The 15940-nt window shown below is 43.1% G+C and overlaps 1 protein-coding gene across 1 annotated transcript; it reads right to left on the bottom strand.

Annotated features, from left to right (window-relative positions):
* Nucleotides 1-910: 910 nt before the first annotated feature.
* Nucleotides 911-14978, bottom strand: RBM23 (RNA binding motif protein 23). Its single transcript, XM_006835532.1, is given in 13 exon segments — nt 911-1013; nt 1105-1183; nt 1270-1287; nt 1290-1342; nt 1344-1426; nt 4366-4433; nt 4718-4857; nt 4923-5071; nt 5335-5452; nt 6136-6300; nt 9107-9228; nt 9776-9852; nt 14948-14978. Coding segments are annotated over 13 exon segments (1206 nt in total).
* Nucleotides 14979-15940: the final 962 nt, after the last annotated feature.

Below are 15940 nucleotides of genomic sequence, written 5' to 3'. Positions count from 1 at the left end.
TTACATACAAAGACACCAGAGTATAGAATCCAGTGGCAGGGGTTAGGAATGGCTTTAACTGCCAGGATTGACCCTACAGGAGAGGTACACAAGAAGTGGTGGGGAATACCAGCCTCCCTGTCATCCTCCCACCAGGGCCAAAGGGAGGACCTGAGAGGAAGGACAATTAAATGAAGGAAGTAAAAAGACAATGGAAAGATACTCTACCTTCACTTATCTCCTGAACTACCTTCAATCGTCCCAAATGCCTCACAGGATAAATTCCTCCTACAACTCCCAGCAAGACACTGTGACAGGTAGGTCCAGCCCCATGCTGAGGTCAAAGGTCATATTCACATCTTCTTCCAAGGCCCGTGTAGCAGCAAGCCAGCACCTTTAAGGTTTATTTTTAAACTTCAAAGTCCTCTAGCCCCAGAGATCCTAAGAGTTTGTTGTTGTTTTGTCTGTTTTTTGACAGACTATAGGGTAAAAGTGTAGGAAAAGGTGAGAGGTAAGTTTGTTCCATTGGTACCTTGTGACCTTCCCAGTGGGAGAAGGGAGGAATCACTAAGAGGTGGTTGGAAAGGGTAATAAAAGTCATCCAAGGAGACACATATTCAACGCAGGTGTCAATTCTGCCTTCTTTAGCCTGGGGACTTTGCTTGGCAGAGTCCATTCTCAGTGAAACCATGGACAGGAGCTCTTCTTGGTGTCCAAGAGTGGTCTCAATCCCCCCAGAGTCAATGTCCACACCCTAAAGATGGCTTGGTCCATACACTGGAGAGAAAGGACTGGGGAAGAGAGTGGTGGGACCCAGAGGCCCAGGGAGGCAGTGTACTGGGCCACTGAATACCTGTGGTAAGAAGAGGAGAGGAGACGTAAACTGGAAGCCAAAGAAGAGAGAATAACCAAAGACTAAAATGGGCTAGGGCTAGGCCCTGAGACTCACGATCTTAGGAGTAAAGAGGTTGGAGAGCAGGAAGCATTGAGAGGTGATTGTCTGGGAGGCCAGGTTCAGGGCCGGACTCAGAGCTTAAGTAAAGGGAGGCAGAGATAGTGAGTGAGCATAGTACAATTCTCCTTATTTCCAGGCCCCGTCCCTCTCTCTCCCTTTTCCAAATCCCAGTCAGAGCTGCTGGGTTCAGAGTCCCTAAGGGAACTCTTCCATTCAGGTGCAGGGTAGCAGGCAGCTTGATTCCAGAGCCTAAAAGAAGAAAAGGTGGAGGTAAACTCCAATCCTGGATCTCAACTATTCAGTGCCATGTTCTTCACCCTGCAGAAGTACTCTACCTTCTGCCAGTTTGGCCAGAGCTGTAAACGACCACCTAGCTCCTGCTCCCCATCAGGAAACGTGGTGTCTGAGCTCAGTCACATGGCCAAGTCAGCCAGCAAGCTCAAAGCCATTTAACTGTTCCAGAGACCGCCGAGCACACTCAGAGTCAGAGAACTACAAGAAACTCTATTAGTTCACCTCCTGGCCAGAGAGATGCTTCCAAAACCCTATTAATCCCCCTGTTCACTATCTCAGGAAAACTGCACGCTCACTGGGGCACAAACTTCGATTTCCCTATGATCTCATCTCCCAAAAGGGCTCTCTGGAAAGGACCTTTTCCAATCAAAGCAATGTCAACCATTTTCCAATTTCCAAGCGCCACTGAGAATCTAACAATGTACAAAGTCTATTACCTGGATGGAACTTAAGCTGACCAGCAGTTTTACAAAGGGGCCCACAGAATGGGAAGTCAGACATAAGAAAAGCCAAGGCTCCTGGATTTTTATTCAGTTCCAAGGACTTCTCAGTTTCAGTTCTTAGTCAAGGACTAGCAATCTGGAACTCTAAAGCCCTGCCATGGGAAGGAACATACCCTGGCACAAGACCCCCACCCACATACACACCAGTGCTGCGGACTCAGAGACCTGCTAACCAGATGACTTCTACTCTAGTCCCTTTCAGGAGGAGGGCAGCAGCACACTTGGTATAAAGAGGATTCCCAGTCAGCTGTTTGTGTCACTGTGAAGGTTGCTGACCTAGAAGGCTGCCTGCTACACAAGGGCAAAAAGGCCCCACAGAAGCCTTTCTGCATGTGAATCACAGAGGAAGCTAGAAAAAAATACTAGTTACCATGGAATCCTCACCACCATAGCTGGCTTTGTTTAATCTGGTATTATCTGCCTTATCCCTAAGGCCAAGTGCATGCTACCAACAGTTCCTAAGCAGGTGGTGTAAGTGGTCTGCCACTAGTGGATACTTCTTAGGTGAGCAATTTCCATGATATGGGGCCGGGGGTAGGGGGTGGGGGGGTGCTGCCTGGATTGAGCCCAGAAAGCATCAGCTTCTATCAAACTCTGTGGCTGAGAGTCAGTCCTCATCACCCTGGAGTCACATGAGACTGGAAGAATCAGTTACGAGAACTGGAAACCACTCTGCTAGAGTGCCACTGTTAGGGAACCTCAATTCCCTATTGTTAAGTGACATCAAGTCAGTTCCGACTCAAATCGACCCTGTATAGAGTTTCCAAGGAGCGGCTGGTAGGTTTGAACCACTGACCTTTTGGTAAGCAGTCCAGTGTTTATCCTACAGCACCACAGCCAGACTTACATTTCTCTATGTTGTTATGTGCCATCAAGTCAATTACAACCCATAGCAACCCTGAACAGGGTTTCCAAGGCTGTAAATCTTTACGGGAGCAGAAAGCCTCATCTTTCTCCCATGGAGCAACTGGTAGTTTCAAACTGCTGACCTTGAGGTTCACAGCCTGATTCGTAACCACTACGCTACCAGAGTTCCATTTCTCTATAGTGCTATTTAAATATAAAGGTCCTTCTCAGTGATGAAACTTTTTCAATAGGGGTAACACCAGAGGGAAGTGTAACTTTTTCCTTTTTTAATTAGTTTTTTTTAATGTGATCGTTTACATGGGAAAACATTAGTTTTATATTCATCCTATCGTACACAGTTTCACTGCCATGGTTACAATCCCCTCCATGCATCATCAACCAATGATAGGGTATACCCTGCAAGCCTGCCCATTAGCACACAGACCCTCTCCCTCTCTGGGTCTAAAGTCCTCAGCCACTCCATCCCGCCACGTCATCCTCTCTGCTTCCATCTCTGGCGCCACCACTCTCCGCTCTTCTCCCTTGATGGTCCCTGGGACTTCTCTGCCCCTAGACTACAAAGTCAATCACTTGCCTCCCTGCTACAAAATGTCTACTTTTACATTTCCAACCCTCACAATCAGTCCTGATAAATATTATTCACCATTGTATCAGAAGAGACCTATCCGCATCTCCTTTCATCTGCCCCGTCCAGACAGATTGGATACCACTCGGTGGAGAGTATACCTTCCTCCACACCCTCTGGATCTAGGTTCCCTCTTGAAAACTTGTAAGCCAGTCATTTCTTGCCTTTGTAGTGTCCCCCATTTTGGACAGCCTATGTCCAAGTTGCCCATCCCTGTCTACTCTGTGTATGGAGGGGGTGGGAATGATCCTTGCTGTAAAGATTTATTCCTTCTTTTGAGCTACTGCATCTATAGGTGTAGGTCAAATTCATCAAACTGTATCAGATTACTCTTTTTTTCCTCTTCTTTGTTCTTCTAGTTGAGCTCGGATCATCCAGTCACTGAAGCCAGGTCAAGTGGGTATTATCTGCAAGTGTGGATGTTCTTGTGCATATGCCCTCTCTTCTTATCAGCTGGATGCTTCACTCTCCACTCTTGTCCTCTGTGGCTATGTCACTGACTCTGGGCCCAAGAGTCCCCAGGTCTTGCCACACTGGTGGCCAACCAGGTCTCCACCTGGGTTCACAGACGTCTATTGAATGTTGTAGGGCTTAGCTTGCAGCTTCATTGCTGTTTTTCCCTCACTTCCCCTTATCAGTGATGAATGTGGTCACCAATCAGAGCGTGTATTCCCACTGAGTCTTAGTCTTAGAAGGGGGTTTGCTCTGAGGGGATCCGACCACTTGCCTTGATGTCTCCTGGGTGAGGAAGTATAACTTTTTATTCCTATCCTTATCACGAGATGAACATAGTAGCTACCAATTCTATAATGCATATCTTTTTTAAAGTTCACACTTAACCTCCCTCCTGCCCCCAACCTCTTTCAGCTGTAGCCTGGAATCATTACTATTACCCAAAAAGCAAGCTATGGCCCCAGTAAAGCTGGCTAAACTCCTGGACACCCCCAGGCCAGGACCACTGACAGAAAATAGGCATAAAGTCAAGATCTCAAGCAACGTACTCATCTAAAGAGGCATAAGGCTAGTCCGAGCTCAATCCCCAGTGTTTATGGGTCACTCAGACAGTTCCTAAAGGAGCTAAGCTGCAAAATCAGACAAGTGGACAAAGCAACCTAAAACAAAAACAGAAAGAAGAGACTCACCGTAATAAAACCAAAACCTTTAGAGTAACCTGTATCTGAGTCCTTCATCAAGACAATACCACCAATCTGTAGAATAAGAAGGAACGATGAGTCATTTTTCTGGCTAGCCAACACCTTTGATTTTTTCTACCTACACTATCCTAAACACCTCTAACTTTCTAGTCAACATTACATCTCTCCTAATTTTACTCAATCTGGACCCCGTTATTTTATTTCATTGGTGAGTCTCACTCCTTTGCCTACTAAGAAGCATGAATATAGCATGGACCCAAATGCCTATTATGATGAATGCAACTTGTGGGCTAATCACTTTTTCTAAACTTCTAAGTATTCCTTCACTTTCTACTCATTTTGCCAAAGGGCTCAAAGATGCCCCGGAGCATGTCCTCAGTGATACTGAAGTGCAGAGAGTCCACATAAGGGCACACTGGTCCATTACTGCATTTCTGCAGGTTGTTGGCCATGGCTGCCAATTGGTTTTTCTCAGCCTGGAGGAGGAAATGACGGGTCATGTCCCATACCCTCCACTTCCACTCCCATTTTCTGTCAGTTCCTTAGCCTCCTGCACAATGATAGGTACTCCCAGCAGCCACTGCCCAGTCAGCCCAATGGACAGTGGCACAGACTGGATTTCACAGAATTCCAAATAGGCAATGCCCTTAGAATGACATGAATTCCAATCTGAGATGATACATATATCATGAACCTATCTAGGACAGACAGGAAATCCTGAGTCGGGTATAAAAGGGAACTTGTTTAAGTGCCTTCAAATCAGATCACACTCATAGTGACCCTGTATAGGGTATCCAAAACATTTTTATGTTTGCAAGAACAAAAATCTCATTTTTCTCCTGTAGAGCAGCTGGTGGGCTTGAACCACCAACCTTGTGCTTACTTTATGGAGCTCCCCTAAAAGGGAATAGAGGATAGATTGTTTATAAGAGAAAAAAATTAAAAGGGAGGCGTTACCTTGCCAACAGCAGAGAAAAAGTCCTCCAAGTCTCGAGGCCAAATGTGGGCAGACAACTGCATACAAAAAACTGTGCGGGCATCACGTGCCTTAGGACTCAGATTATCAACTGGCTCCCTACAGAAGTGAGTGAATATGAGGCCACTCTTTCAATACTTGGTCATTATTTTCCAGCTAACTCTCAAGTATTACATATTCCTGTAGTTTTGCTTAAACCTTTGTCATTCATACTTCACAATTCCTGTAAAAGTGATAATATCAACTCCCCTGACAGGACTTTTCTCCCTGAAATGATGACTCTTACTGTGTCCATACCAATGCCTAAGAAACAGAGAAAAACAAAACCAAAAATTGTGTCACCAAACTTTATGTGTCCCACCAAATGCTGGGTCTTCCATCATGAGAAAACCACCATCCCTCTAATAACTGAGTATCTGTCTACCACAATCAGTCGTAAGTACTCTTAGGCAGGGTCCATAATGTACTCAGGATTCCCTGGGTAGTGGAAACGGTTAATGCCCTTGGCTGCTCAACAAAAGGTTGACAGTTTGAATCCAGCCAGAACCACCTCAGAAAAAAGGCTTAGTGAACTTCTGAAAAGTAAGTCATTGAAAATCCAGTGGAAAAAAAAAGAAAGAAAGAAAACTCTATGGAGCACATTTCACTGATTCACCATACACCATGCACCATGCACCATGCACCATGCACCATGAGGAGCTTGATGGCAACTGGCTTATAGCGCATTTGTTTTTTAACCCAAATGACAATACAAATGTGTTCTTATTAGCAGAAGGTGATACCCAGTGGCAAGAGGTGGATTCCTGTAGTACAAGTGATTCTCCTGATGTCGGTCCCAACTTCGTGACAAACAACAATATCGAGGATCCCAGAGATAATGATACTGCCAATGCTGACTTCAGCTCCGGCTCTTTCTCTGTCTATGATGATCCTAATCCCAACTTCATCTACAGATAGAAATCACTATTATGTTTGCTAAACAGCAAACAAATCCGTTTTGGCCTTTAATATAGAGCTTCCCCTGATATCTTTCCATTTATGGTAATTCACAAAACCCAGCAACCCGAGAATTACTGACCTGCGCTTTCTATCTCTGCTTCTACTATGGCTCTGACTCCTCTTCTTCCTGCGAAGAACAGTGTAAAGTCTTACCAAAGACAAGGAAAGACAGTACAACAAGGGTGAATGAAACAGAAGCAAGAAAATCCAAAGCCCAGAACACTATCTAGTAGTAGTTTGCAGCACTTACACAACACCAACTTACACAACCCTGAATAGTCATGTACCTGAAAGATCCCCCAAAGACAAGCAAAAGCTGGTGTTTCCAGTCAGAGGTTCTCTTGCTATTTTACTTTTTTATTTTTGTAGAGAAAAAGGACTTTATTGTTGTTGTTTTTAGGTGCCACTGAGTTGGTACCAACTCATAGCGACCCCATGTACAACAGAACAAAACACTGCCTGGTCCTGGGTCAACCTCACAATTGTTGCCACGCTTGAGGTCATTGATGCTGCCACTTTGCCAATCTATCTCGCTGGGTGTCTTCCTCTTTTTCTCTGACCCTCCACCTTACCAAACATGATATCCTTCTCCTGCGACTGGTCCCTCCTGACAATATGTCCCAAGTATGAGAGACCAAGTTTGGCCATCATGGCCTCCAAGGCGCACTCTGGTTAAACTTCTTCCAACACAGATCTGTTGGTTCTTTTGGCAGCCCATGGCACTTTCAATATTCTCCTCCAACACCATAACCCAAAAGCATCAGTTCTTCTGTGGTCTTCCTTATTCACTGTCCAGCTTTCGCATGCATAGGAGGTTATTGAAAATACCATGGCTTGGGTCAGGTGCATCTTAGTCCTCAAGCTGACATCTTTGCTCTTCAACACTTTCAAAAGGTCTTGTGCAGCATATTTACCTAATGAAATACGTCATTTGATTTCTTGACTGCTGCTTCCATGAGTGTTCATAGTTGATCCAAGAAGAAAGAAGTCCTTGACAACTTCTATCTTTTCTCTGTTGATAAGAATGTTGTTTATTGGTCCAGTGGTGAGGATTTTTGTTTTCTTTACATTGAGATGCAATCCATACCGAAGGCTGTGATCTTTGATCTTCATCAGTAAACATTTTAAGTCCTCTTCACTTTCACCAAGCAAGGTTGTATCATCTGCATATTGCAGGTTGTTAATAAGTCTTCCTCCAATCCTGATGCCATATTTGGCAAATACGTTTAATATTTTGGGGTCCAAATGTACATACAAAAATTATTATAATAATGTTGTTGTTGTTGTTAAGTGCCTTCGAGTCGGAGCCGACCCATAGCGACCCTGTACAGGGTTTCCGAGGGTGTAAATCCTTACGGGAGTAGAAAGCCTCATCTTTCTCCCGTGGAGCGGCTGGTAGTTTCGAACCACTGACCTTAAGGTTCGCAGCCCGATTCGTAACCACTACGCTATAGAAGGCACTTAAACGAGCACAGAAAAAAACACTTGTGGGTTACAAGCTACAAGAGATGTATAAATCTAAACTGAGTCCCTATTAGAAAAATGATAAATGAGTCTGAACTAATTAATTTTAAATCAATTATCTTGAAGATACTTTTCAATTTTGTTAAAATCAAAGTAAGGTAATGGCATATGGTATGCATGAAGATCAACTTTGTGATAGCAGCACTGTAGTATTCTTTAGTATACTCATCCAGGCATTTTATTTGAGGGTCTGCTATTTGAGGACCTTGTCATATGTACTGGAAATACAAAGAAGAAAGTAGGATATTGACTTTTAAGACATTTAGTCTAATATGAGACACTCACAGTCTAGTAAACAAACATCACTCAGTTGGTCATCAATATTGTTGGGTGTGATTAAAATGCTTTCCAGTTATGAGAAGTAATTGCCATAACAGATATATTTTGTTCTCACCAGTGAAATATATAAATATGTAAGTTTATTATCTTGCAATTGTAAAGTCCCATATACCCAGAAGAACAGAGAGAGAGTCCTTCCCACATGCATTACATTGGAAGCAGACGACAACTGCGAGGAAGCATTCCTTTAATTGATTGGCTACTCACAGCCACTCATCAGAGAGCTAACTATGACAGTATTAGGTTTTATCACCATGGGAATCCCAACTGCTGAAACTGTGGAAATCTTGGTCTAGTCACATCGACACAGAACCCTAACTATTATAGTCCATCTTTTTCAACTTGCAACTTATAAACTAAATATATAATCTCTAAATTAAGAAAAATGTAGTCATATTTGTACCTAACATGATATAACTAACACACATACAACCGAGAATTCACCTACCCCATTTTCATCTTAAATGTCACAAATTAACAAAGCAGAAGTATTTTATACACACATGCAAAGCAAAACAAAAAATATACATTCAAAAGTCCAAAGGGCACATTCTCCAAACCAGCTTCATGCTAGTACTCCCAAAGCCTTACTCAGTCCATGGGCCTAATCCATAGCTCCTCTGTCTTTCCATGATACCAACTCTGCTGTCACCACTTCTCTTGCTATTGTATTCAAATGAAATATACCAATGCTAGGACTGGTCCCCAAGTCTACACTGGAAAGTTTACAGACTAGATCATCAGACTAGCACAACTCTTCCCATAACACAGTGAATCCATTACTAAAAGTCAGCAGTCTTCAGAGTCACTACCTTCCTGTTATGCGTCTTTCTCCAGAGTCCACAGATGTTTCCCATTCCCAAGTCACCAGCCTGTTTTTCCATCCCTCACCTGCTTGTCTCCACACTGGTGCTGCTCACACTAGTCCCACTGCCATTGTCACTAATACTGCTGGAGCTGGTAGCAGTATTGCTAGGACTTTCCTTTTTACCCTCTTTCCTTTGCTGCTCTTCCTGAGGGGTTCACCAGGAAATTGTCATGGCGGCTGACACACCAATTCCATGGGGCAAAGAAAGAACAAGGTGAATAAGAGAGCAAGCCCATGAAATCAAATCAAAGCTCTCAATGACTGAGCAGTGTTTGAAAGTGAGGGGTGTGTGTGAGTGTGTGTGTGAGTGTGTGTGTGTGTGGTGGCTTAAGAGGAAGCAATAAAAGTACCCAAAAGGAAAAAAATAAGAATGACACATTCTGATGTCAAAATTTTAGCCACCTGACATCTGTTTCCAATGACATTTATTTCCCAGGAGAGTGAGAAATTTATAGGTAGGTATGAGATATACCGACTTCCCAATACATCACTTAAGAGTTATGAATAAAGTACTCATTCCCACCACCTTATGCTCCCACCCTGGTCATTAAGGCCATTTCTAAAAGCATGACCCTAAGGTATGAGGTCCCCAGAAGAGCTAACTAAAAGCTTACACCTTTTTATAAATAGTTGCATATAATAAATAGGGAAAGGAGAATCATAAAATGCTGAAATTAGGTGGGAAATATTACCTCATATTTTTTATAGGGAGCCTCCAGCATGGCCTCAATCACTATATCAAAGTCATCAGATGCCACCGTGTCAGAATCTAAGGAGAGGATACTGACACATAAGAACCTCTTATTTTTTTCCCCTTCTAGCACATTCCCTTCCCGCTCCAAGAAACTGACATCAGATACATAGTTCTGTTTCCTGAACTTCAGAGTGATTTTACCAGCTGTTGGTCACCTTAAACTTATGTTTGCACCTTATAGATTTGAACTAGCTCTGTTTTGTGATTTAGAAAAGGTGAAGGGTCTAGAAGAAAACTGAACACCTTGGTAAAGGCATTATACTAAAATATAGACCCTACCCTGTGAATATAAAATTTCCATTCACTTATAATGGGTACTTGTTGTTAAGTGCCATAGAGTTGGTTCCAACCCAAAGTGATCCTGTATAGGGTTTCCAAGGAGTGACTGGTGAGCTTGCTGTTCAAACCGACTTTGCAGTCCAGCACATTAACCCACAGCGCCACACCAGGACTCCATAATGGGTACTAGGTCTCCATTTCACTATTCAAAATCCTGAATAAAAAATTTGGTTTAAATTTAAACATAAAAATACATACACAATTCCAATAAGATGGTAGAGATGCAAGAGTAAAAGTTAGGAGCTGGGCAAAGCAACATCAAAAAGACACAGATTTACCCTAAGTTCTTTCCCACATATCCCCAAACACCAATAATTAGGGTATTATCACTAAGCATTTTCTGTCCAATAGCAACTAGTATTCAGGTAACTCAGAAATATTAAGACAGGCTTAACAAATCCTGTTTTGAAGTCTTTCTATCTACACAGGCAGGGAAAGACTTTTTGCTTTCACATCTAGCAATCAATCTATCTTTCCCCAAACAGTTCATCACAGATCTGTCAAATAAGAATAACATAAGATACCAAACAAAATCAATAGGATAAAATTATTGGTCTAGAAGTGTGAGAAGAGTGGAAGAACAAAGCAGATGGGAGAACAATTAGGCAGGTTTGCATGGGCTAAGTGGGACAGAGGTAAAGAATGATGTATGTACAACCTTGGAACAACAGGGCTCTGGGATACAGGGGTTGAGACATGGTTGGAATGGGGAAAAGGAGGCAAATAATGTTAAGATGCTTGGCTGTCCTTTGAATCTTGGTTTCCCTTGCAAAGCATTATAAAACAGACACTGGAGGGGGAGAGAAAGAAATAGCCAGAAATATCACCATAGAAAGCTTGTAAGTCCGTGTTCTGCCTATAACTGATTGGAATACCTAAAATGGGGCTACAACATGCCCAGTGAAGGTGGCTTCCTGTGGAGCCTCTGCATTACATATGTATACACACATTAGGTAAAATCTTGAACAGCATCCAGAATCTTCAGAGGTGGGAAATTTCCACTTGAAAGGAGGAGCAGACCAGCCTAGAGCAGCTAGAACAGAAGATACTTCTTTAAGGAAAGACCAACAGGAAAAATACAAAACAATATAGGCAGACCGACTGATTACTACAAGAACAAGCAAGTTGCTTGCCCAAGAGACATCAAGGCAAGTGGTTGGGTCCCCTCAGAACAAACCCCCTTCTAAAACTAAGACTCAATGGGAATACATGCTCTGATTGGTGACCATGTTCGTCACCGATAAGGGGAAGTGAGGGAAAAACGGCAATGAAGCTGTGCGCTAAGCCCTACAATGTTCAATAGACTCCTGTGAATCCAGGTGGAGACCTGGTTGGCCAGCAGTGTGGCAAGACCTGGAGACTCTTGGGCCCAGAGTCAGTGACACAGCCACAGAGGACGAGAGTGGAGAGTGAAGCTTCCAACTGATAAGAAGAGAGGGCATATGCACAAGAACACCCACATTTGCAGATAATACCCACTTGACCTGGCTTCAATGACTGGATGATCAGAGCTCAACTAGAAGAACAAAGAAGAGGAAAAAAAGAGTAATCTGATACAATTTGATGAATTTGACCTACACTTATAGATGTAGTAGCTCAAAAGAGGGAACAAATCTTTACAGCAAGGATCATTCCCACCCCCTCCATACACAAAGTAGACAGGGATGGGCAACTTGGATACTGCCTACACAAAGTTGGGGGGCTACATTTTTAGATGAACATGACCTACCTAAACTTACACACAGTGAAATCGAAAACCTGAACAGACCCACAACAAAAGAAGAAATTGATCAGGTCATCAAAAGACTCTCAACCAAAAAAAAGTCCAGGCACAAATGGCTTCACTGGTGAATTCTACCAAACATTCAAGGAAGAGCTGTCACCAATTCTACTCAAATTATTCCAGAAGATTGAGGAGGATGGAAAACTTCCTAATATATTTTATGAAGCAAGCATAACCCTCATACCAAAACCAGGGAAGAACATCACTAAGAAAGAAAATTATAGACCAATATCCCTCATGAACACAGATGAAAAAATTCTCAACAAAGTGGTGGGGGGGGTGGGTTGACTATAAAGGCAAGAAGTGACTGGCTTACAAGCTTTCAAGAGGAAACCTAGATCCAGAGGGCATGGAGGAAGGTAGAATCTCCACTGAGTGGTATCCAATCTATCTAGGCAGGGCTGATGAAAGGAGATGCAGATAGGTCTCTTGTGATACAATAGTGAATAACTATTATCAGGACTGATTGTGAAGGTTGGAAATATAAAGGTAGACTTTTTGTAGCAAGGAGGGGAGTAATTAACTTTCCAGTCTAGGAGCGGAGGTCCCTGGGACCATCAAGGGAGAAGAGCAGAAAGCGGGACTCTACCCAGAGCAGCAGTGATGCCTGAGATGGAGGCAGAGACGATGACATGGAGAGAGAGCAGCTGGGGACTTTAGACACAGAGAGGAAGAGGGGCTGTGTGCTGATGACCGGGGGCCAGGCTTGTACGGTATACCCTTTTATTGGTTAATGATGCATGGAAGGGATTGTAACCATGGCAATGAAATGATACACGATAGGATGAATGTAAAACTAATGTTCTCCCATGTAAACTATCACATAATTCACAATAAAACATTAAAAAAAAAAAAAAAAGTACAGCCTTGGAAACCCTATACAGGATTGCTATGAGTTGGAACCAATTCGAAGGAACACAACCACCACTTACAGCTACTGATTTCTTGTAACCGAAAGGACACAAATGAGGTAAAGGAGAGGTCTCCGTTAAAGGTTATGTTTTTCTAAATAAGAAAGAAATATATTGGTCTGCAATTATTGACCCATGCTACAACATAAATAAACTTAAAAAGAATTATGCTGAAAGAATCCGCACAAAACAAGTGTACACACTGGATGATTCCATTTATATAAAATTCTAGAAAATACAAACTAATCAATAGCAACAGAAAGTATATCAGTGATGGCCAGAAACAGGTGGGAAGGGACAGAAGGGCAGAAGGGAACTTGGGGCTGATTGATACATGTTACCTTGATTGTGGTGACAGCTTCATGGGTATACACACATATCAACACCCATCAAATCATACACTTTCATGCATGCAGTATAATATTGTACACCAATATACCTTCTTAAAGCTATTAGAAATTGATAAATTTCCATGCAAAGAGGCGACTCAAAACCAGACTTTCCATTAAGAGTTTTGTCCTCTTCAAAGCAGCTAATACATCATCCAATGATATGTCCTGGTTGTGTCCAGAACCCAAAGCTTATTCTGATTATATAATAACACCTATCACTTATAGTATCTACTATATGTGGGGTCCTGGTGTGTTACTGTAAGATAAACACTAGACTGCTAATCTCAGGGTGGTAGTGGTGGTGTTTCAAACCCACCAGCTACTCCTCAGAAACTCTATATAGGGTCCCTATGACAGCACTTAGCAACAATTACAACAGCACTATGCACAAGGGACTGTGCTAAGCCTGTTATAGAGATAGCAATCAAAAATAGCACTGTTCCAGGCAAATACTATCTGATCCAAAGTATAGGGGAATAAATTATCAAGAGTTATATACTATCTAGTCCACTGTGAGAAAATGGTTCTGAATATAAAGGTTTTCCTTCTCAAACCGTTCCTTTCAATCATTTGGACTGCCAAGCCTATACAAATTTTGTACGGTAACAGCGGAGCGCAGCATTGCACCACCAAGGGTCGTTGTCAAAAACTGCCTTGCGGTCAAAATTAACCCAATGCCTGAACTTGTGTAGCACTGTCAAGACCCAAACCAGAACTTCAACCTCACTGCTTAATAACCACTGTAAGACCAGTTCAGGCAGAATTCACATGCTGGAATCCCATGATGATGTTAGCATCAGCTCCTCCGCACAAACACCTCCAAACTGAAGGCAGCATAATTAAGAACAGAAACAATGAAAAAGTGAAAAACATTACTTAAAAGGACTGCCCTTCCCACACTATGTAACAAGTCAAGGCTACGCTTCTGATTGGCACCATCACTGTGAGGCCCAGCGCCCCAGCGTTCAAACCTACGTGGCCACATTATATGCGTCCAACACCTCTAAATGTGTAGTCAAAAAATGAAAGATGATGAAAGCCCATAGAGGCCACCGTAGTGAGTATTAGCGTCGAGAGAGAATTGAGACTGGGCAGAAATTTAAATTCCCTCATTTCTCTGAGTAATGACACCAGGGGCTGAAAACCTGTGTTTTCTCAGGACGAGGCCGTCTCACATAATAAGTGACTTGGCTGGGGCACTGCAAAGAACTGGAGATGGAAGTTATTGAGATCCTTTTGAAATAGCATCTTCAGAGAACCATGAGGATGCCTGTCCCTAAAATTATGCCAGTGGAATAAACGCAGGTAGTGAACACTTTCAGATCAAAAGACACAATAAAAAAAAGCTTTTTATTTAAATTTTGCTCGATTCTGCTCGTGACGCCATTTTCTGCCTGTGACGTCAAGGGAAGCGCAGTACAGCAACGTCACGAATTCCTGACGTTGCGGGGAGGGGGCTGGGTTTCGGGGTTTCTCACCAGTTCCGGGTCCCAGAGGGGGGAATCCCGGTTCTCTTCGTTCCTTTGGGAGTGTGTGTGGGGGAGGGTGGGGCGCGAAGCCCGGCTATTTCCCAGTTTCAGCAATAAAAGGAGCACTACAGCCAGACCTGCTCTTCCCACAAAATGGCGGCTGCCCCGCCAGATTCCAGCATCATTTCCAATCTGCGCATGCGCCAGATCACTTACGCGGCAATGGAACCAGGCTCACTGGTATCATGGCAACAGGCCAAAGTAGATTTTCATTGGTTAAAACCCTAAACTTGGGTAAAGCCAATCTGTCTCTTAGCAACCATCAAGTCCCCATTGATTGGCTAACCTCTCAGAGATCACCACGGTTATTGGCTAATGACACGTAGAAGGCGGGCCAAGGACTAGAGAAAAGGATCCACCCATCCACACTATCTCTGGTAATGGAGCTAGTTGAAAAAGTATTGCTAAATGTCCTTGATCAACCCTACAGATGTGTAGAGGGGGTCATGTCAGTTTCCCCAGTACTACTTTGTAACCACGTTTCAGGAGGATGCTGGATTCCACGTTCCTATTTGCAGGCTACTTCCCATCTCTTCCCCATTCAATGCTTAGGACATGCATGTCTTGCCAGATTTGTCATCTTCCAGTCAGCCGTATTCCAGTCAGTCATTCCCTAGTGCCACCTTCCATTCACGTCAGCGCCCCATACACTTCCCATGGCAAATGAGATTCTCAAGTGTCTTTTTGCATTCACCTTCTGCGCTCACCCTGCAAAAGAAACTGATTTCTACCAATACACTTTAAAGGTTTCCAGAGTCCTGACTTAAGGTGACTAATATGGCTGCCCAAAATACAGTTGGTTATAACAGAGTCAAAGAACCTGTTCTAGTCCTGACATGGAATACTAACATTATGCTGTACCCGTTTCATCTTCCATTCTGTAGGATGGAGTTAGACTAGATAATCTCTCAGAGCTTTAAACTTTTAACCCTTCTGGTATTTTGTTTTTTATTTTTCCCATCTACCAAGTTAATCCTGTGATTTTACTCAAACAAGCAGGTGGCTTCTTACCAAGAGATAATACAAGAACTGGCAGTGAAGCAGCTCAGAAAGGGAAACTGGCTTCACTCACTACCTCATTCATTATCCACTAGTGCTGCATGTCTTTTCCCTAGAGAAAAGTCTGAGTGTGGGTCCTAGTAAACAAGA

The sequence above is a fragment of the Chrysochloris asiatica genome, unplaced genomic scaffold, assembly GCF_000296735.1.
Source record: "Chrysochloris asiatica unplaced genomic scaffold, ChrAsi1.0 scaffold00017, whole genome shotgun sequence".
NCBI lineage: Eukaryota > Metazoa > Chordata > Mammalia > Afrosoricida > Chrysochloridae > Chrysochloris > Chrysochloris asiatica.
This window is presented reverse-complemented; position numbering and strand designations above follow the sequence as displayed.